Source organism: Protomyctophum bolini (assembly GCF_963924005.1).
Source record: "Protomyctophum bolini genome assembly, chromosome: 4".
Classification (NCBI taxonomy): Eukaryota; Metazoa; Chordata; class Actinopteri; order Myctophiformes; family Myctophidae; genus Protomyctophum; species Protomyctophum bolini.
In genome coordinates this window covers 1,561,100-1,584,490 of record NC_137865.1, presented here as the reverse complement: position 1 = coordinate 1,584,490, position 23,391 = coordinate 1,561,100, and the positions used below count along the sequence as shown (strand labels likewise).

The 23,391-nt window shown below is 42.3% G+C and overlaps 1 protein-coding gene across 1 annotated transcript; it reads right to left on the bottom strand.

The window, feature by feature from the left end:
* Positions 1-9,841: 9,841 nt before the first annotated feature.
* Positions 9,842-22,596, bottom strand: LOC308314175 (transcription factor PU.1-like). Its single transcript, XM_080761631.1, has 6 exons — positions 22,550-22,596; positions 21,358-21,451; positions 20,006-20,220; positions 17,118-17,337; positions 11,216-11,451; positions 9,842-11,025 (listed from the first exon to the last, which is right to left on the bottom strand). The coding sequence occupies exons 1-6, from the start codon at positions 22,577-22,579 to the stop codon at positions 10,804-10,806; spliced, it is 1,017 nt and encodes a 338-aa protein (XP_080617757.1). The 5' UTR covers positions 22,580-22,596; the 3' UTR covers positions 9,842-10,803.
* Between the last annotated feature and the right edge of the window lie 795 nt (positions 22,597-23,391).

The window sequence follows — 23,391 nt, the reverse complement described above, 5'->3', positions numbered from 1 at the left end:
GCTAGCTGACCCCCATTTAAGGCCATTTATATGGCATTTATTAAGACCTCAATTTATTTTATCTTTTATTATTTAATTATTTATTTTTATATCGTAACATCAATGTCAACTTAACTCTCCATTTGTACACTCTGAGTGCCAAAAGCCCTTGAATATGATTAGAATCAAGCCAAACATGCAACCCACAGAACTATCGAGTCGACATTTGCAAGTGACTTCGCAGCAAAATAATTATAGCCCAAAGTCGTTTATAATAGGCAAACATGGCAACACTGCTGTCCTGACTGGAGCGTCGGTACAGCAGCTTTAGACTAGAGGACGTACACTACCGCCACCCACTGGAGTATGTCTGGTGGAGGTAAACGGGGAGTAGCTAGCTAGTATGCAGAAAAAAGGATTGAAAAAGGTTTTTAAGTCAAGTAGGCTATACATGGCTGCTGGACAGTCTGATGATGTTATGCAACCTGACAGTTATCCAGACCAGTACGGCCTATAGCAGTCTGAACTCCCGTGAACTGAACTGGCGGCCATGACTTCAGCAGACACCGAAACCCGGGGTCGACGGTGCAGTAACTGTACAATTGCATGGTTATTACTTAGTTATTAGTGTTAAATAAAATGACATGATTATTATTGTAGTGTACATGAGTTACATGAACGCAACACTGCTGGTCTCAGATCGTGAAGACGCACAACACAGAGTTATAATAGGGATAGAGGGCGGACACTGGACAGCCCCGCCCCCTTGCTGTTCATTTCAAATGGAAGTTGCTCAGAGGCCTTTTGAAGCACCCGGAAGACCGGCGGAAGTGCCGTTATAACTCAATGGCTCGAGCGAACGGAAGTTAACCCTCCAGAACCTCAAATCTGAAGTTCCGACGCACATGCATGACGTCACTGAATGTCCGTCCACCTCCATGAACGTGCTGCAGTTCCACTTTTCACCAGTAGGTAGTGGCGTCACCATTGACGGCCAACCCAACTTTTCTATTTAATTCAATTTTTGAGTGGTGCAACCACTCCTACAACCAGCTCGAAATGTCCATGTACCTGTTTGTTTGTGTACGTCAATGAGCATGACTGCCACGGTCTGTGACGTTGCGCACGCAGCACAGAAACAGATGTTGTTGCTACATAAATAGCGTCAATGCTAGCGAGCTAAAATATAGCCATCCTTGCTCTAGAAAGCACCAATGTTTCCATCTAGACCACCGGATTATCAGCAAAGACCTCCGAAAATCGCGCTAATTGACCAAACCATGGAGAGCTCCGTAGATTAGGAGTTATTCAGCTTTTAGTCTGCCTGTATAATGGGAGGTGGACGGCAGCGCGCATGCGCGATCCATAATAAAGCTAATCTAACGGAGCAGAGAGAGAGAGAGAGAGAGAGAGAGAGAGAGAGTGGAGTTGCACCACTCGGTTCACACAGGTGTGATTTTTTTACAGAGGCTGAGATTTGAAAGTCTGTAGCAGCAAGCAGAGCGCGCAAGTATTGTGGTCGTGTTGGGACGTATGCACGTGAGTTTGGGAGGTATATAATACTGGACAGGCCCGGTTTGGCCTTCGGGAGGACCAGGACTATTCCCGGTGGCCTGCCTTCTAGTGGCCTGGCTGTCAAAAAAAAAAAAAAAATCATCAGGTCAGGCCAGCAAAAAAAAAAAATCTCTCCTAAACTCAGGCCATGCCAGCCACAGTCAATTTCAATTCAATTCAGGCAGTGTTGCTGCAGCACAACTACATTGTGTGTCTTATGTGGAGGGAAGAAGTCAATAATATAAATAACATCAGATGGTACATTTCTCATGTGAAATTGCTGTAAAGGCCCCCAAAGTGTCCCCCAAGGGCCAGGGCTGTGCGCGCGCGGTGTGGCCTGCCAGGGCGTAGAATTCCCGGCCTGATTTGGAGTTCCACTCCGGGCCTGGCTATGGCCAACTAGGCAGTTTTCCAGCATGCAGAGAAAGACGGTCAAAGACCCCTGGCATAATCAGTCATCTGTAACCCAGGTTTATAATTGTATGTCTGTATTTGTATCTGTTTGTATGCATCAGTATGCATGCATTTGTATGGTCACATGTACCATCTGCATCAGTTCACAGCTCATCACACCGATCACTCACTCACTCAGTCACACCAGTTTCAATCAGCAATCATCACCACACCCTAGTAATCACCACACCCTAGTATAAAGCACAGCCATTTTGCAAGGGCAATAAGCTACCAGGTCTAAGAAAACAAGCCAACTTACATCCTCCTTTTCACGATTTCAGCACTCGTGAGTAAATTAATTGTTATTCATGTCCTCACTGTATTGCATTACTGCTTGTTCTTAATGTTGTTCCCTTGCTTTTCTTTTATTCTCCATTTTTCTGTAAAGCACTTTGAGCTGCATTTCATGTCATGAAAGGTGATACAAATAAAGTTGTATTATTATTATTATTACTTTTTAAAGCCTGTTGCGGTAAAGAACCTATATTGCGTTAATGATAATTTTCTGTAGAATTGACTGTTGACATAATATTGATTTATATTATAATTATTTTTATTTCAGAGACAAAAAAAGAGCTGCGGCTGCAGCAGCCATGAAGAAATTCCGGAATAAGATTAACAATGACAGGAGGCGCACAGGAGGAAGGACAGGGAGAGTCCAGAAATACTGTAATATATACTGTATTATCCTGTCACATAGTGGATAAGAGATGCCATTGGTTCTCAGGCATAGTTAGGCTGAAACACTGTCCAAGTAGTGTCACTACTTCAAATCGTTGTTGTATAATGTCAACACCATTTTACGTCACAGGCTTTAAACTATTGTGTTAGAAGAATAGTATGTTCACAAAACCATATTTATTGGGGATTATCAAATTGGAAAATGTATATAATATGCTTTATACTTTTAGGTATCATAAAAGAAAGATCTTTTTAACTTTACTTGTGTACTCTGTCTTCCCCAGGCATCCCCCCCCCCCCCCCCCCTTCCTGGGGACCCACACGGGCCAGGCCTCTGGTCAGCCAACCAGGCCTGGCCTGGGTCCCCCCCCCCCCCCCCTTCCTAACCACTAGACCATCAAGGATTGGCCGTACTGCAGCTACAAGACGCCTCTTCGCTACACCCGGCAGACCCTCCGAACCTCGGGACCAATCCGGTACCGAACCGAACATGCTCGAGTACCAGGTACCAATTACAATAATTCAATTTCGGTTCTCAACTTCTCTCTATCGGTTCCTGGGTGACACTCTGCACGCACGCACATAAAACAGCTGATTATAATCAGATCATGCTACTCGGAGAGCCAGCAACAGAATGGACCGTGGTAATCGCTCTTGTCGCTCAAAAGTATGGCTTCACTATAGTAGACAATCAAAGCAGTTATATACTGTATAAATAATAGCTACTGGGCTGCAGGCTTCCTTGTTGCGTTGTCACACGTCTAACCAACGTGCGATAACAGCATTAGGAAACCCACATACATACATATAATTATCAACCAATTAATTAATTCATTGATTGGCATTTTTATTTCACAGTATGCAACATTTCAAACCAAGAGGATGGATGAAAGGTAAGCTGTTATCTTACAAAGTTGAAACTTTCAAATGAAATGTTCTCTCCTAACGCCAACAAAGCACAACAGTGATTGTCATTACCGCAATGTGAAATATTCCATGTTTGGAAACCTTTTATCATAATTTCTTCATAGTAAACACATTTAATTTCCAAACATAGACAATGACAACATTTGTGAGTCATAATATTAAGTGTTATTGTTGGCATACAATGCTAAATCCTCTCATCCTCCAACACCTTCTCTCACACACCGCGACTTTTTAAAACCTGTTGCGGTAAAGAGAACCTATATTGCGGTAATGATAATCTTCTGTATAATTGACTGTTGACATAATATTGATTTATATTATAATTATTTTTATTTCAGAGCAAAGAAAGCTGCCAAAGCAGCCAGTTTAAAAAAAGACCGGGAGAAGATCCAAAACACCCCAGAACTACTTCTAGTAGTCAGACCCTCCGGCGGTGGCGAGTAAACACCTGTGACGCTAAAAGGTCTGCACACTACTATTCGTCACTGGCTTCAACAACTGACTGCTTAACTGCATGATTCGTGAATGTGAATATTGTTCTCGTCTTTTCCATAAATATTTAAAAAAAATGGACGGCCAACTAGTACGGCACGATTCTTCACAAAATGTAATTGCATAAGTGTCTGCAGTCCATCCATGTAAAATTGTTTCATAAAATCATGGCATAGCCAGTACTGTTCTATTTTATTTATAGAAATCTAGTATCATATTTCAGATGCATTCAACCCCTGCACTGTTTGAAACCTGGTTCACACCCCATTATGAACTTGGGTTCCATTCCAGTTGCTAGATTGAACTTCAGTGAGGCAGGGGAGCAGTGCCCTTTGTGCTAGCTTTGTTCACTCTCTGGGAACAAACTCTTGGTGCAGAAACCCAGAGGATCTAAGTTAACTAACCTTTGGCTTGAACTACTTCTGCTGGGTAAATGCATTATAAAGAAATGTATGTACCACTACTAGAGCTGGGACTCGATTAAAAAAATTAATCTAATTAATCAGAGGCTTTGCGATTAATTAATCTAGATTAATCGCATTTTAATCGCATATTATTATTTGACCCGAGAACAGTCAGAAAGCAATTTTTTCAAATGGATTTTGGTATTATGACTTTATGAGTAAAGGAATGAATAGTGAATCTTTCTTCAATAAATCCACATGTTCTTCCTTTCCGTTGTCATAAAGCTGCTGGATTCTTTTTGAGATTGTCTTTCTGCATGGCAGCACATATGTTGTGTCAGACGAAGCTATCTGTAGCACTTTTTGCAGCCCCATATCTTCGACCACCGCAAGTGGTCTACAGTTGACTGCAACCCAGTAAGCCAGGGAGTTTGTTATTTTGTCAGACTTGGACTTAGTCATATTGCCTCTGAAACCAGGCATCAGGTCGAGTGTAGGTTGCGACGTTGAAGAAGACGGAGTAACGTGAACTTCCACGCTAGCAGCAACATGTTTGGCATTGATGTGATATGTGAGGGACGATGTGCTGCGGTGATAGGCAAATTCTTTGTTGCATAACATGCATACAACTGCATTTCTGTCCACGCTTCCATCCGCTCGCTTTTTAAATCTAAATTTCCCACTAAATTTCCCAAGCTGCGCGTTCTTATTTGGGTCTGCATTCATGCTAACGTGTGCTGTTTCAGTTTGTTGTTATCGTCTAGTACTAGCAAAAGTGAATGCTCAGACAGCAATGTTGCTGCTGGGTGCGTCAGCATCTTAGGTAAGTGGAAACGTGCGCCCAGTGAGAAAAGTTCCGGTTCGGCGGTGAAAACAAAATATGCGATTAAATGCGTTAATTATTTTAACGCGTTAATTTTTCTGTAGTTAATTAATCTAAATTAATCGCAATTAGTCCCGGCCCTAACCACTACACATATAATTTGATCCAAAGTTTGATTGTGTACTGACTGTACATCTTCTTCATTTGTGCTGTAGGTCTCTTGCCCAGGGTGATCAAAGTGGGCCCAGCCTGTGAGTTTGGAAAGGCCTTCTTCCAGAAGAGGAACCTTGATCGAGCACAGCACACTTTTTGAAGGATCTCTTCTTGATGTTGGTTGATCCCACATTAATGGGAAGAGGATATATTTTTTTTAAAACTATGTATTTATTTATTTTCCTTTTTTACACACGAATGACAATTCAAACATACAGAAAACAACAATGAACATTACAAGACAATACAATTACTAATATAAAGAAAGCAAAACAATAACCAACAAACAACAGCACTACTCCTCTTCAGCTCCATCCATTAAGAGTGACAATTTATTGTTCTTTATGTATCTAATAAAAAAGCCCCACACCTCCTGAAACACTTCTTGTTTGTCCTTGAGAATATGCAATCTTTTCCAAAGGTAAACATATATATGCAATCTTTTCCAAAGGTAAACGTATAGACAGTTCCCTGAACCACTGTGTAATACTTGGTTTGTCTGGTCTCTTCCAGGTCAATGCTATCATTCTATAAATATTTGTTCATTACGCTTTATCTTCTGTCCCTCTGGGTATAGACCGAGCAGGAAGAACTTTGGTTCTGGTACAATATTTATTGACAATCTTCTGTATTTCCTGCCCGACCTTCCCCCAAAATTCCATCAACTTTGGACTGGACCATTAGACAGTGGAACAATGTGCCTCTTTCTTCACCGCATCTGGTGCATACATCTGGAATGTTACAATTATACTTATTAAGTTTAACTGGTGTGATATACACTCTCATAGGGAAGAGGATATTTACATAACATTGGACCTGTGTGCAGGACAGTTCTGGCAGGTCTCTTCAAACGGAAGCTTAAAAGATCACTTGGAATTGCTGTTTTCCAGTGCAGCAGTCCAGTGTCTGCTTCTTTTATGAACTCATGTTTCAGTGAGGTTGCTCCGTACATCCCCCATATGTGCCACATGGCCTGACATCAACTGTGCAGTGATTTTAGACAGGATTTCCTGACGAGAGTTTCTGCACAACATTATGAGCCAAGAAGTCCAATGACACTTATAGGCATGAGTGACAGCACAGATTAATTGTCTTTTGATGCCTTACAAAAGGAATCACTCCAAAGCACATCGGCATGGAACACACACACATGTGCACGCCACGCACACGCATGTACAACTACATACAGTGTACACACACACACACACACACACACATGACACTCGCACTCTTAATGGGACATGCTCGTTCTTGGTGTGTATGTATATGTAATTGCATCATGGACAAAAAATAAATAAAAATGACTGCAACTGCATGAAACATCAGACGAGCAAGCAGGTCTTCATTCCCCAGCCTCAGTAATGCCTCAGACACTGCATGGTGGTGCAGTATAATTATGCATTTCCATTTAATTGGGCATTGAATTACCCTACAATATTACCATGTATGAGACATTGCAATACAATAAATGTCCGTACTAGTAGGCCTACTTGTGTGCAACAAGCAAAACACCGGGGGGGAAACCCATGGTGCCCCCACTGTACTGTATCCCAGTAGACCCAGGGTAACAGAGTACATCGATGAGTATTGGCTACATTTCAGTTGTGTTCCATACTTTATTATTGAAGTAATATACCCTCCTTGTTTCTTAGTTTTATTAACCCATTTAGGCCTGAGGTCGATTCTAAAAACGCCTCTAAATCCTGACCTAAGGTTTCTGAAAAACTTCAAATATTTATATAGCAGAATCAAAATGTTTACATTTTTGAATACTGTACATACTGTACAGAACCCAAATATGGGTTCCCGATCTGAGTGGGTAAAACACCAAAATGGGTTCCCGCCCCTAAAAAAAGAAAAAAAAACAGAGATGATTTTGAATAGAATATTTAGGAAAAGTCATGGAAGGGGAGAGCTTCATGCATGGGCAACTATTTCTAGAGCCTATTGCTCCTTGTTCCCTCTTGTGGGTTTTACAATGAAAACATTGCATTGTACTGCTCTGCGTCCGCTTGTCTGTCCTGCATTTGGGTCCTATACACCTTCCTGTCTCAAACCGTGACACTGCATGACTGCTTCGCGTTGTAAGCTTGTCGATCGGCTATTTTCAGCTTTCCCCATGCATAATGTGCATGCATAAAGTGAGTGGAAAAGTGAGTTTAACGTTGTTTAATGCAATCAGATAAGACTTGTCTGTTTGGATGTATGTGCTGTCAACTTGTCTGTTTGGATGTATGGGCTGTCAACTTGTCTGTTTGGATGTATGGGCTGTCAACTTGTCTGTTTGGATGTATGGGCTGTCAACTTGTCTGTTTGGATGTATGGGCTGTCAACTTGTCTGTTTGGATGTATGGGCTGTCAACTTGTCTGTTTGGATGTATGGGCTGTCAACTTGTCTGTTTGGATGTATGGGCTGTCAACTTGTCTGTTTGGATGTATGGGCTGTCAACTTGTCTGTTTGGATGTATGGGCTGTCAACTTGTCTGTTTGGATGTATGGGCTGTCAACTGTCAAGGCCATGAAGTATATACTCAGTAGGGGTTTCCGGGTATGATGATGATGTCACACGCATACCCTCTATAACAGAAAACAGAAGATACATTAGAGTCCTGAGCGAGGGACTTCTGCTCAACCGTATGGGGAAGTGGTTAACCCCTTAATACTGTACATGTATTCCCTATACACCAAATCCTTTTCCATGAGCTGTACCTATTTTGGCAGAATGTTGCCTGACAAGCCCAGAATATAGACTATAGTGTTCACATGCATGGTTAACTGCATGCTGAAAGGCCCTATTGCAAATCCAAACACAGAATTATCTAAATGCCTATAAAGTCACACCCTCGTGGGTTCATCCATATTTATGTTCTCAAGAGTTAAATTAATGATTTTTGACTGTTTATGCTCCTTTCCATGCCTGTCATTTAAGCCAAAAAAATATGAATGGCTGATGGCTTGGCATGCTATGAAAGTTTAATATGGCCAGGCCCGGTTTGGCCGTCGGGAGGACCAGGACTATTCCCGGTGGCCTGCCTTCTAGTGGCCTGGCTGTCCAAAAAAATCATCAGGTCAGGCCAGCAAAAAAAAAGAATCTCTCCTAAGCTCAGGCCAGGCCAGCCACAGTCAATTTCAATTCAATTCAGGCAGTGTTGCTGCAGCACAACTACATTGTGTGTCTTATGTTAATGGAGGGAAGAAGTTAATAATATAAATAACATCAGATGGTACATTTCTCGTGAAATTGCTGTAAAGGCCCCCAAAGTGTCCCCCAAGGGCCAGGGCTGTGCGCGCGCGGTGTGGCCTCCCAGGGCGTAGAATTCCCGGCCTGATTTGGAGTTCCACTCCGGGCCTGATACTGGACGTTGATACCAACCAAGCATACGTACATAAAAAAGCCAGCCGTTGGACAGAGAGTTCGTTGGACAGAGTTCGTAGCAGTCGACAGCACTTGCGCGCTCTGCTTGTGCACTAGTAGTGTGCAACGCGCAAGTAGGCACTCGACAGAGTGCAGTTCTAGTTGTTTAAAGTATTTCACTGCCACATGATGTCTCCATTCTAGATAATGGTTTGTCACTGGTGAGTGTTGACAAACCATTCGCACTTTATTTTTCTTGATGTCACTATATCCAGTATAGGTATGGGTAAGAGTGACTAAAATCGTATTTTTGTTTGGCTTCCTTCATAATATCAGACAATGCATCAGCCTATAGATAACAACAACAGTAGAATAATGATAAAAAAAAAGTCAAACGATTTAAAGAGGGCAAAAAAGAACGAGATTCAAAGATGTCCTTTTTACAGTGCAGTGGGACAGTTGCTGTGGTGTCTGTCAGTGGTTCCCAAACGTTTTCATGTCAAGGACCCCTAAAGTGACACTAATTAGCCCCCAAAGATATGCCAGGCTCTAGCAGTGATCTCAACCAGTTTAATTTCAAGGACCCCCAGTTTCATATGCAATACGGACCCCCATCGAATGGCATTTATATGAGAACCCAATTTATATTGTAAAATCAACGTTAATTTAACTCTGAGAGTACAAATGGAACCAAATTAGTTTGGTTGCATTTGTACACTAGGGTCCATTTGGTTACAAACTCTCATTTAGCTGGGGACCCCCTGGAACTGCCTCAATGACCCCTGGGGGTTCCCGGACCCCAATTTTTGGAACCACTGATCTAGAATATTATTAATTTATATCATTGCATAAATCATAGAAAAATATAAAGCGATAGAAAAAACACGGTCCACTCACGCATTAGGACAATATATCGTTCACCATGAAGCAGGGCGTGTGTTTTCAGTGAATATATCATGCTTAAAATGACTTTAATGCATTGAAACAACATAATATAGTGCCGCTTTCATGACAGAGAAATGACACTACAGCAACAAACAAACACAGCAACACAGTGGTGACAAAAGTACTCAATTGTTTTAAAAGTATATCAATACTGCAATATAGAAATACTTACAATACGTTACAAGAATCCTAAAAGTCTGGAATTCAAAATGCACTAAAAGTGCAAACGTGTTGGAAACAAAATGTATAGGCCTACTTCAAGTTCCAAAAGTAAAAGTACTAATTATGCAGAATGTCTCCTTGCTAGTTTTCAAATGCATAAAAATAATTGAATGCGGGCTATATTTTCAAATGGACGAAATGTATTTAGGGTTGAAGAGGTCAATACATTTACGTTTTGTAATAATAGTAATCAAGTAACTACTGTGGTAACTAAAGTTTTCAAATAGCCTAATTGTAGTGGAGGAAAAAAAAGTACAATATTTGCCTCTGAGATGTAGTGGAGTAGAAGTTCTGGAAAGTGGGTAATACTCAAGTACAAATACCTCAAAATTGTACTTATACTGTAAGTATACAGTACTTGAGTAAATGTAGTAATGTACTTAGTTACTTTCCACCACTGGTCAACTGCATGGCGACAGTGTTGTATTCAGTCAGCATTAGGAATGTCCCGATCAGGTCTTTTTTTTCGGCCCAATCCTTTGATTTTGAGAATCTGCCGATACCAATTTTCAAGATCCGATATTTATATTTTCATGAAACACTTATGCCACATCACAATATCCAAAATCACAGACAATAATATAGTCTAATATCATGATATGGGTATAATATTGATACTATGGATGCCCCGATAACGTTTCATTTTATTTTTGTATTTCTTTTGCTCCCGATTCCGATTCTGAACATTTGAAAATGACAACATGACAAAATGGCAACCAATTCCCCCGATCACGTGATCTGATCGGGGAAACCTCCTAGTCAGAATGGACGCTGCAGGCGCTAACGACCACGCTGCTCCGAGCCGCGGCACGCTCCAGAACCAGCGCGCTGCTGAAGCGGTACGTCAGCTTCTTCTTGATCTTCACCACCTCGCCGGTCCTGCCGTAGTTGCGCAGGGCGCGCGCCATCTTCTGGTAGGTCATCCGCAGCCGGTTGCCTTTCTGCTGGCCCCAGCGGCTGGCCAGCTGCTCCTTGTGCTGTGGTTTGGAGAATGACAACGTTATTTCTTATTATAGCAAAGAGTGTTCATTTTGAGGGTATATAGGTGTACCCTCGCAAAATAAAAATCTTGCCGTAATCGTGGTCTCTCTTTCCAGTGGAAACCTCGTATGAATCTGATCTCAGGTCAGAATGGGCTAATAATAGATTGTTCTCGGTCCAACTCACCTTGGTGGAGAACTGGAAGACTCCCTGGCTGCGGTCCAGCCACCAGATGCTGTGGCTCATGTCTCCGCTCCACAGCAGCTCCAGCAGGAACTCGTACAGGCGCACCTTCCTGCTGCTGGCGGTCCCGGGTGACGATGACGATGATGATGATGATGATGATGTAGCCAGTGGAGGGGACGCCATGACAGAGCCTTCATCATCGTCATCATCATCATCATCCTCTATGTGGATGATGCCTGCACGGAGCCAGTGGAGAGAGACATCATTAGCATAACGGAATCGTCTGCATGTATACGGTGCGCTGTGATTGGCTGAGCATTGCATAATAGTCTACTTAGTTGCCAGCCCCTAGAGCCCCATTGTGAACCCGGACATGTTGGGTACTGTGAAGTTGCCCGAGGGCCAAGGCTCCCAAAAACAGTCAGCGATGCTTTTTGGTGGATTTTATTTCTCCAAAACTCCAGCTCCAGTGCAGATATTCACAAAGGAAACTGCAAAAAATAATACTGGCCAAAAATACAAAATAAAGAACTCAAAAATACTTAACGCACAACTAACAAAAATAACCAAACTGCACTAGGCTACGCCCATGACATGGGCCCTATAGCAGCTCTCTCACTGGGCTGTCATCATGATGCCTGCCCGAGCATAACTGACTAGCTCTGCCTGCAGTCTCCCCTTTATATAGGAGAGGATCCTACCACCCACAGAGAATACCCATGTAGAAACTGATGTTAGACATGTTGAGTATGTGTCCCCAGCATGTAGAAACTGATGTTAGACATGCTGAGCATGGGTCCCCAGCATGTACAAACTGATGTTAGACATGTTGAGTATGGGTCCCCAGCATGTAGAAATTGATGCTAGACATGTTGAGTATGGGTCCCCAGCATGTATACACTGATGTTAGACATGCTGAGTATGGGTCCCCAGCATGTAGAAGCTGCCGGATGCTAACTCAAGACACTGCCACCCTTAGATCTCCATATATGGAGCTGACCCATTCTGATCTGACCTAATTAAACCCTGTACACTCAAGGCACGCTCCATATATGGCCAGTACAGAATTTATTCCATAATGTTGATCTGACCTCCCCCATGCCCATAGCAATCTGAAATTCATAGTAATTTGGGCTCCTAACTGATGACATCTCTTATTCCTATAGGATAGGTATGCTGATTTGCAAGCTACAAACATGAAGCTAAACTGATTGATGATATTGATATGACAGTGATGATTATGATGATGTTCATTGGTTAAAGTGAGTGAAAGACAGATCATTCTTAACCTTTCCCTCTGTATGACATGTTTTATTCAAAAAACTGTTAGGCAATTTTTCATTCTGTGAAACTATAGTTGGTGTCTTTGAAGTCTGATAACTGCAACTAAGCTACCACTTGGGAACTGCTATCATGTTGAAATAGTATCTAGGGATGTAGACCTTTTCAAAAAAGCATGATAGCATTTGCCACCTTGAATGTCCCTCACTAGTGAAAATTCTGTTCTGGGCCTATGGACTATACAGGGACAGACAGGTATGTGGACACAGGGACATTGCTGTTCCTTGGAGTGGTTGCACCACTCATAAACCTCAAAAACGGGTGTGCCTCATAAGCCAATATAAGTGGCAGAGGGAAAGAGATGTCAGACGTTGCATTTCACTTAAAATAATCACACCTGTGTGAATTGAAGGGCACTCTTATCATTATACATCATCATACATCATCACATGAACAACTGAATTTATGTGATAGGTTGGCCGATTATGCTCGTCAACAATTTCCCCTTCATTGTCAATGGCATTTAATGTTTGCGTTGCCACACATTTACATCATATTCGACGAACATATGACCTATAATTTCTCCTTTCATTGTCAATGGCACATATGGGACAAAAGCTGTATAGGAGGGGCTAGCATCCCCCAAAAAGAGCTAAAATGAATATCAAATATCTAAATCTGAATCAAGCAAGTTACAAACTGTCTGGGATGTTCACAAAAGCCTGTGTAGACGATGAAATGCCCAAACGTTAATTTATTTTTATTTTTTATAATATCCCAATTTTTTATTTATTTTTATTGTTTTATCCCACGATTTTCAACCCATTTTTTCACCCAGTGTCAATTTCTCGGCTCCACCCCTCTGCAATTGTTTATATTGTGTTTAGTTTCCAAGATGGCCGCAGCACCAGGAGGGGGTGGCCTTACTGAGCTGTGTTCAGACACAAGTCAGGTGTCAGACACAAGTCAAGTGTCTTGAATGCAGCTCAGTAAGGGCATATGCTGTCGACCCTGCCCGCTCACCTCCACCCCACCCCCTCCTGGTACTGCGGCCATCTTGGAAACTAAACAGAATATAAACAGTGGGAGAGGGGTGGGGCCGAGAAAGGCCCTTATTGTCTAATGTAATTCTGGGCGCTTCCACTTCCTCTGCCAACCTGGGATGGAAGCGGACTGACCTCATGCTTCCTTCTATGCATGAGGAGTCCAAGCTGCTTCTTTTCACCTGACAGGGGAGTTTCTCCCGGCCTGACGTAGTGCGTGGAAGGAACACATTATTCCGACCAGTTCCTTTCCCCCCCATCAGGCGCCCCGGCTGACAATAGTTTTGAGACCAGGATTACTGCATGTCTTTTGTGAGGGTACCTACCCTAGGGGACACGGGGAGAACATGAAAACCGAGTCCACACAGAAGGGCCCTCTCGCTAACCCCGCCTCAGGTATGGGCCGTGATGACGCAGAGGAGAGAACACGCCCACAGCGTCCCCAGTGGTAATCGAACCCAGGACCTTCAAGCTGTGAGGCAACATCACTATCATGTGCCACCGTGCCCCTTTTTTGTAATATCCCTTAAAGGGACACTTCACCCTTTTTGCAAAAAAATATATGTTAATGACGTTTAGAAGCTTTAGATCACTTTCCTGGGGGTATTTATGTGTGTAATATGTGGTTTTAGATATTTTAGATTGTAGCAGTGAGCCTGTTGTCTCTGATGTCATGGACACTGGTCTCACTACCTTCCTGGACTACAATTCCCATAATTCTTTATTGCACTCACTGCACTGCTCCTCCTTGTGGATAGGGGGGAGAGTTGTCTTACTGAGACAACATGTAGTCCAGGAATGAAGTGAGCCCAGTGTCCATGACATCAGAGACAACAGGCTCACTGCTACAATCTAAAATATCTAAAACCACATATTACACACATAAAGACCCCCAGGAAAGTGTTCTAAAGCTTCTAAACGTCATTAACATATATTTTTTTGCAAAAAGGGTGAAGTGTCCCTTTAAGGCAATCTGGGAATCCCATCAGCGCTGTGCTGCAAGCTGGTAGATGTGCTATTTTTGGCAAATTGATTTGTGCAGAGTGAAACTATAGAAATTCACATTTGTTTGAGGTGCAAACTTGCGCCTTGCACACAAGTAGGCCATGCATGGCCTACTTGTGCGCAAGCAGAGTGCGCAAGTACTGCAACTAACTAATGTCTATTACAACTGATGTTCTAAATCCTTTAGAGCCGTTACACTCAAACGTACACTAGTTACGTCACCTGCAATTATTCTAACCTCCATTGAATTTAAATCAAATAGTTCATCCGGGACGGTTTCAAGCGTTTCAAGATGATTGGCCACTGCCTGACAGGGTAGTCTACCCTGTTTCAAATTGCCATTACATGTATTACAAATCCATACTTTCTCTTCTGTTATTTTTTTTCCTGTATTTGGGATCAAATACCAATCTTGTTAGATGGTTTGTCACTTATTTTGAGTACTTACAGCACTATGTTTATATAAAAGTCTATGGCAACATATCATGTACTGCAACTTCAAATTTAGCTATGAGTTCAATCATTGTTGTTCATCGGTTTCATTTCCCTGGATATCCCAGAGTTCTGTTTCGCATAACCAGCCGTCCTCTTCCTTTTATACCCGTATTCCTTGTGTGGACAAAGGGTTATTTTACTCTTAAGCTTTTCACTGCGTTTTTCCCTTCTTTTTAAAAGCCGTTCCTTTCGTCGGTCATCCGTCTCGTTTCTTCGGATATCCCTGAGTTTTCCGTTTCGCATACCCAACCGTTCCTTTTGTTTTATATCGGTTTCATTTCTTCGGACATCCCTGAGTTTCTGGTTACGGGTAACCAACCGTTCCTTCTCTTTAACACTCGTTTCCTTTTGCAGAATCCCAAGTGTTATCTTAATACTGCTAAGCTTTTCATTACGTTTTTCCCTTCTTTTTAAAAGCCGTTCCTTTCGTCGTTCATCTGTTTCATTTCTTCGGACATCCCTGAGTTTCTGGTTTCGCATAACCAACCGTTCCTTCTCTTTAACACTCGTTTCCTTTTGCAGAATCCCAAGTGTTCTCTTACTTCTAAGCTTTTCACTGCGTTTTTCCCTTCTTTCTAAAAGCCGTTCCTTTCGTCGTTCATCTGTTTCATTTCTTCGGATATCCCCGAGATAGTTGTTTCGCATAACCAACTGTTCTATACCCATTTCCTTTTATAGACTCCCAAGCGTTACTTTACTCCTAAGCTTTGTTATTGGATTTAGAGATCCTAGAGTCTTCGTAGAGTCTACTCCCCAACACAACTTGGCAGTGATTTAGAGATCCTAGAGTCTACTCCCCAACACGACTTCCTAATGTCTTCCTCTTCCTCCGTCCTCCTCCCTGTTGTTCCTGTACTGGGGGAATCTTATTGTCGTTATTGGACACAGCTGTCTGAATAGTACTGAGCTTTGTTATTGGATTCAGAGATCCTAAGAGTCTTCCTAGAGTCAACTCCCTGACACGACTTGGCAGCTCGTTCCTGATGTCTTCCCTCTTCCTCTGTCCCCCTCCTGTCGTTCCTGTATGGCGATAATCCTATTCCCGTTATTGGACACGGGTGTCTGAATAGTACTGCATCGTACAGAGCTTCAAATATAGTTTGTATTTAGTGTATACTGCCTGTTATAACTCCTGGTTTAAATCACAAAACACTACAGATAAATTACCCTAATGAAGTTGTGAAGGTTCTAAATTACTTATAAACGATGTTGGAACCTAGATTGGTTACGTCATCATCAACAGTCAATAAAGGACCATTATTATTCTGCATCCTGCGTACTTGTACGTACCCCCCTATTGATCTTATCACAATACTTTGACATTATATTATATTATATTATATTATACCAACCTTGAAACACGCCTACATACCCAGCCCGTCTCAAGTTTTGCCATTGACGATGAACGGAGAAATGACGTCAGAGTTCCGCTAAATATGACGTAACTTAAACATCAAAACATTAAACGCCAATGACATCGAAGGGAAAACAATAAGGGACCACCTTTATGTACCTTAATATGTAGCAATGTCAAAAAATTAGGTCATAATGTAAACGAGCAAATCAGCTAACCAATCACAGGCAACAGACATTCTGATGGGCCAGAATTAACCAATCACAGGCAACATACATTCTGATGGGCCAGAATAAACCAATCACAGCCAACAGGCATTCTGATTGGCCATAATGAGATGATCCATGATGCTGTATAAGAGCTGATGATCCCCAGAGTGTAGAGTAGCGACACGCTTTGATCTCCTATGGGCTATAGTCAGGGCTAGACTGAGACAAAAATTCGGCCTGGACATTTTTGCGGAATTTGGCCCAGACTGGCCCACCACAACCAGTGCACCGATATACTCTTTTCGGGGTCGAGGCCCATACAAATTATTGAAATACAAACATAATATAAAACAATTGCTGAATCGCAATATAAGTACGAATCACAACATCATTCGAATCAGCGCTCTATCGAAGCCGTAGCGAATCGTGGACATTGACACATGCTGGCGTTTGTTTACCCCTAAATGCCAGCGTGGGTGTTTTATTTGTATTTTTTTGTTGTTTCGTTTTCTCACCGCGGGGGTCAGGGGGCCGGTCTCCGTCCTCCTCCTCGCCCTCGGACACCTCCAGTGGGGGGCTGGGGGCGGGGTCCCCGTGGCCCCTGACGGGAGCCCTGACGACGAAGGGCGACCCGGGGGCTCGCTGGTGTTCCTTCTCCGAGCTGCAGGTGGCGCTGGAGGAGTCAGAGCGACGGTGCTGCTGGTACCACTGGTAGCCGTGGCTGTAGAACGGGATCTGTAACAACAACAGCTGTACTCATACAGATGTAATGATCTCTAGTCTAAGGCATCTAGAAGTCTACATATGTGACCAAATTTGACTGAGGGACTGCCATTTTTGTTTTTTCATGTCATAATTATGAAAGCAGGGAATCATAGCTTCAAATCGACATATTGGTTGTTCAGTTTGTCCCACCAGTTTTGGTGATATGGCTTATAGAGTAATGTCTTGCAGAAATCAGCGAGTTGAGAAAACAGCCTTGAAAGTTTCACTTCTGTGGTCTCTAACATTACACCTAGCTACATGTTTGGGCATTTATTTCATATTGACATGTCGATTTCAGCTCTGACACTTCTGCCTGTGGTATTAACTCATTTTGGGGGGAAAAGAAAAGGGTTTTTCTGGTCACATACTGTATAATCCCTTTTGGGTGGTGGGTGAAGATCCATTGTGAGTCGCAGGCGCGGAGAACACATGCCAACACAGCAGTGATATGTTACCATGCATTCTGAAGTTTATTACACACAGCGTAATAGTAGGACAGTGAAAAAATCACACCCGTTTGAAGTGAGGGGCGCTCTTATCATCGCACATCATCATGCATCATCTCATACTGGCCAATCAGAATGCCTGTTGCCACAAATTTACGTCATATTTGGCTGACATTTGACCTAATTTCTCTGAGACACTACACTGTCTCTCTGCATTCTATGATCCTATAGTTTACTGAGACACTACACTGTCTCTCTGCATTCTATGATCCTATAGTTTACTGAGACACTACACTGTCTCTCTGCATTCTATGATCCTATAGTTTACTGAGAAACTGCACTCTCTCTCTTTATTCTATGATCCTATAGTTTACTGAGACACTACACTGTCTCTCTGCATTCTATGATCCTATAGTTTACTGAGACACTACACTGTCTCTCTGCATACTATGATCCTATAGTTTACTCCGACACTACACTGTCCCTTTGCATTCTATGATCCTATAATTTACTGAGACACTACACTGTCTCTCTGCATTCTATGATCCTATAGTTTACTCAGACACTACACTGTCTCTCTGCATTCTATGATCCTATAGTTTACTGAGACACTACACTGTCTCTGCATTCTATGATCCTATAGTTTACTGAGACACTACACTGTCTCTCTGCATTCTATTATCCTATAGTTTACTCAGACACTACACTGTCTCTCTGCATTCTATGATCCTATAGTTTACTGAGACACTACACTGTCTCTCTGCATTCTATGATCCTATAGTTTACTCAGACACTACACTGTCTCTCTGCATTCTATGATCCTATAGTTTACTGAGACACTACACTGTCTCTGCATTCTATGATCCTATAGTTTACTGAGACACTACACTGTCTCTCTGCATTCTATTATCCTATAGTTTACTCAGACACTACACTGTCTCTCTGCATTCTATGATCCTATAGTTTACTGAGACACTACACTGTCTCTGCATTCTATGATCCTATAGTTTACTGAGACACTACACTGTCTCTCTGCATTCTATGATCCTATAGTTTATTTCTGTAGGCCTCAAGATCAGGTAGATTATAGTTATAGTCACCAATGTACACAGTTTTTAAATGTACACATATCTATTTGTACATTATACATTTGTAATATTATTTTACATAATAGGCTAGGTAGTTAAACAACTAGTCGACTAGTAAACTAGGCACCTAGTAAACTAGTAAAATGACTAGAAGTGAATGCCCTAGTGGAGGGACAGGTTCCATTAGGAGGCTAGTGTTCAGCATGCTTCATGTATAGTTCACACTTCAAACTTTTTCAGGTCAAGGGACCCCAAATTGACACTAATTACTAATTAGCCTGCAGACCCCCATTTGAAAATATAATGCCAAGGACCCCCATAAGAGGAGATTTTTACGGCTCTAGCCGTGATTTTCAACCATTTTAATTTCAAGGACCCCCGGTTTGACCTGAATTATAAGCTACGGCCGCCCATTTAATGACATTTCTATCTCTGGGAGTCCCCACTGTATATAGTAAAATCAAAGTTAATTTAACTCTGAGAGTGTACAAATGGAACCTAAAGGGTAAACTTTACCCTTTAGGTTCCATTTTTCCATTCCAGAGTACTACAAACGCTTTACCCGGTAAAGCGTTTGTAGTACTCTCTGAGTTACAGACCCCATAAGGGTCCATTTGGTTCCTAATTATCATTTAGCTGGGGGACCCCCTGGAACTCTCTCAAGGACCCCTAGGGTTCCCCGGACCCCACTTCGGGAACCACTGGGATAAAGAGCGTCTGATAAATGCCTACATTATGGAATGTATGTACAACAACATCTTTGTCACTATATAGGTTTGTTACCATAAAGCCCCTTTTTTGCGCATTTTCGATTTTGAGCTTAAATTCCTGAATGGAAACACTTCAAATTTCGAATATCCTAATCTTCCGCAATAACACCTTTGCGCTTTGAAGGAGTGGATTTTGGGTGTGATGTGTGGGTCCCCCGTCCCCGTGCTCGGACACTAAACCTGCAGCCCCTGTCAACGCACGCCATTACAGATTGATTGAAAGACAATATGGACAGCATACGAAGAAAAAATGGCTGAATTCTTTGTTATTATACTATGGCAGTAAATTAGTTTTAAGTACAGTACTTGAGCAAATTATATAGTTACACTTTACCTGTGTGGCTGCTTGCGGGGGGGCCGTTGAGGGGGCCTGTCTGTAGTGATAAAGCTGCAGGAGTTGAGCTGGAAGACAGTGAAGCTCAGCCAGGTGAGGATGACCTTGATGATGACCTTGGTGATGACCTTGGTGATGACCTTGGTGATGACCTTGGTGAGCTCCGCCCCCAGAGTGCTCAGATTGATCAGACGGCATCACGCTCCAGCTGTGATCTGAGACAACACAAGCACAGATCCAGTGTTTTTTTTAATCTATCTATCTATCTATCTATCTATCTATCTATCTATCTATCTATCTATCTATCTATCTATCTATCTATCTATCTATCTATCTATCTATCTATCTATCTATCTATCTATCTATCTATCTAATATATCCTGCATGTAAAGTTTGTAAACTGGAGCCTACATGGCTGCGAAACACAGAACTGAAATGACTGTGAAAACACGTCTGTGAAACTCACTTAAGTGGCCGGTTAAGACTGATATGAGGCTAGGGGATTGACGTGGTGGGTTAAGATAAGACTGAGGTTATAGGGTTATAGTTAGGATTAGATTTAGGGTTAGGGTTAGTAATAGTCGGACAACGTGACCAACACCACGTCGGACATCTCTGCGTTTCCTAATCACAGCCAGTGTATAGAGCGTCGCATTCCCTCTCCCTTTCAGAACGACGAGTGGCCCAGGAAATGAATCCCAATGCATTTTTCCCATAGGCTTTTCTTAAAGTATTTATTTAAAGTGCGGTTACGCCGCGGACTAAGCCAACTCGGATCGTGACAAATCATGACAATGAACACAATGTTTTGGGGCCGATCAAACAATTTATAAGAAGAAAAACAAAACAAATAGTGTTGTCTCCTATCTTTATTTTCTTCTTTCTAATGATTTGATCGGCCCAAAACATTGTGTTCATTGTCATGATTTGTCACGATCAAAGACCGAGTTGGCTTTGTCCGCGGCGTAACCGTCTTTAAATAAATACTTTAAGAAAAGCCTATATGGGAAAAATGCATTGGGATTCATTTCCTGGGCCACTCGTCGTTCTGAAAGGGGGTGGGACTGCGACGCTCTATAGGCTCCAGAACGTTGGCATATTATAATCAAAACCATGAGCGCCGTAGATTTAGAGTTATTATCTTTTTGTCGTCCCGTAAGTGAACGGCAGTGTGCCAAAACATATATATATATTTTTTTATAATATGGTTTTGATATCAATAAAAATGACCTATAGACACCTATACACGACCACGGTACCAGGTGGTGTTGATTCTAAAGATGTGTATTACCGTCATTAGCATAATGAGTGTTTTAAAGGGGTGCCCAGAGCTTTACAGCGCTGCTACTCACCACCAGGCACGTCTGTCACGTTGCTGAGGTAGGAGAAGATCTCTGGCTGTGAGCGGAACATCTCTGCCTCGTACGCTGCCATGTCCTCCGACACCTGAAACATCACATGTGTGTGTACTGTATATACTGTATATACAGTATATGCTGTCGGGAGGAAACCTCGTAACTCCAACATGTGTTCATTTTTCAGAAAATGGAAAATATATTTTTTTCAGTAAATGACGAGAACCGCAATACTGCCTCATCGAAGGTGGTGTTGTGACTTCATATATTGTCAATTACTTCCATGAGAGGGCGAGAGGTGGTGGAGTTAGCTGCTTTAGCAGACAGTTTGAGAGGGGGAGAGGTGGTGGAGTTAGCTGCTTTAGCAGACAGTTTGAGAGGAGGAGAGGTGGGGGAGTTAGCTGCTTTAGCCGACAGTTTGAGAGGAGGAGAGGTGGTGGAGTTAGCTGCTTTAGCAGACAGTTTGAGAGGGGGAGAGGTGGTGGAGTTAGCTGCTTTAGCCGACAGTTTGAGAGGAGGAGAGGTGGTGGAGTTAGCTGCTTTAGCCGACAGTTTAAGGGTCCAGTTGGAAGTAAGCTCCCAATGCTTTTTACTTTTTTCGTTGGTTCAATGTTGTTATTAACCAACACACCAACGTAGGGTGTTCAATAGCACTGATTTATGCAAATAAAATCAAAGACCTCAAAAATGGAGTTAGATGGTTTCTTCCCGACAGCAAAAAAAAAGGAAAATGTGTAGTGTACACATGGTCACCCGTAAGGGTCCATTTGGTTCCATTTATGCACTCTGAGTTACAGACCCGTAGGCTAAGGGTTCATTTGGTTCCATTTGTGCTCTCTCAGAGTTACAGACCCATACAGGTCCATTTGGTTAATTCCATGTGTACACTCTCAGAGTTACAGACCCGTAAGGGTCCTTTTGGTTCCATACACTCTCAGAGTCACAGGCCCGTGAGGGTCCATTTGGTTCCATGTGTACACTCTCAGAGTTACAGACCCGTAAGGGTCCATTTGGTTCCATACACTCTCAGAGTTACAGACCTGTGAGGGTCCATTTGGTTCCATTTGTACACTCTCAGAGTTACAGTCATCACTGAAAGCCAGTGTGATAAGAAAAGTTATTTCCACAAAAGTCTAAAATTCCCAAATGTTATAACATAATAAGCGGTGAATAAATAAATATGACTTACCGACGAGACCGTCCACCGTAGCGTGTCCATGCTGCTATACGACTCCTCTCGACACTGACAAAGTGACAAACGGGAAGTGAAAGTGTGTGTGTGTGTGTGTGTGTGTGTGTGTGTGTGTGTGTGTGTGTGTGTGTTAGTTCCTGCTCGTGGCCAAAGCTGTCACTTTGCACATGCATGCACTGCGGTCTTAAATCTCAAAGCTGTTTCATTTCAACAACTCCCAGATTTGAATTGACCTCTGAGACCTGTAAGGCTGTCCATTTGGTTCCATTTGTACACTCTCAGAGTTATACAGACCTGTAAGGGTCCATTTGGTTCCGTTTGGTTCGGTTTTAGTTCTGGAAAACTACGACTATACGACAGAATATATCACATAATCCACAACAATCCAACAAATAATACACTGAAAAGTGACAGTATGTCTGGATTCTATGTATGATTCGAGGATTATCTGTCGTGACGGACTGCAACTCATCCTGTTATGATGAAAAACACATTCCAAATGTTCCAAATCTCTCGGAAGAGAGAGATGATTCAACGTATAACAAGAAAAGGAAACAGTCTATTGTCTGAAACATGATTCCTTATGTTTTATGCTTCATGTATGGTATAGGCTATATATGAAGCAGACATTTTAAAAACACCTTTTTATTCATGTGTGTCTGAAATGAGCTGATGTTTTCTATATACAGTAGTTTTTGTTATTAATTTAACAAACAGTTCAAAAACCACAAGCAGAAGTTCAGAGATCCTCTTCCTCTTTTTTTCGCCCCACATCATCATCACCACGGCGTGCTTTTGAGGAAGTTCACCGACAACGTCCCCCATGACTCATCACATGT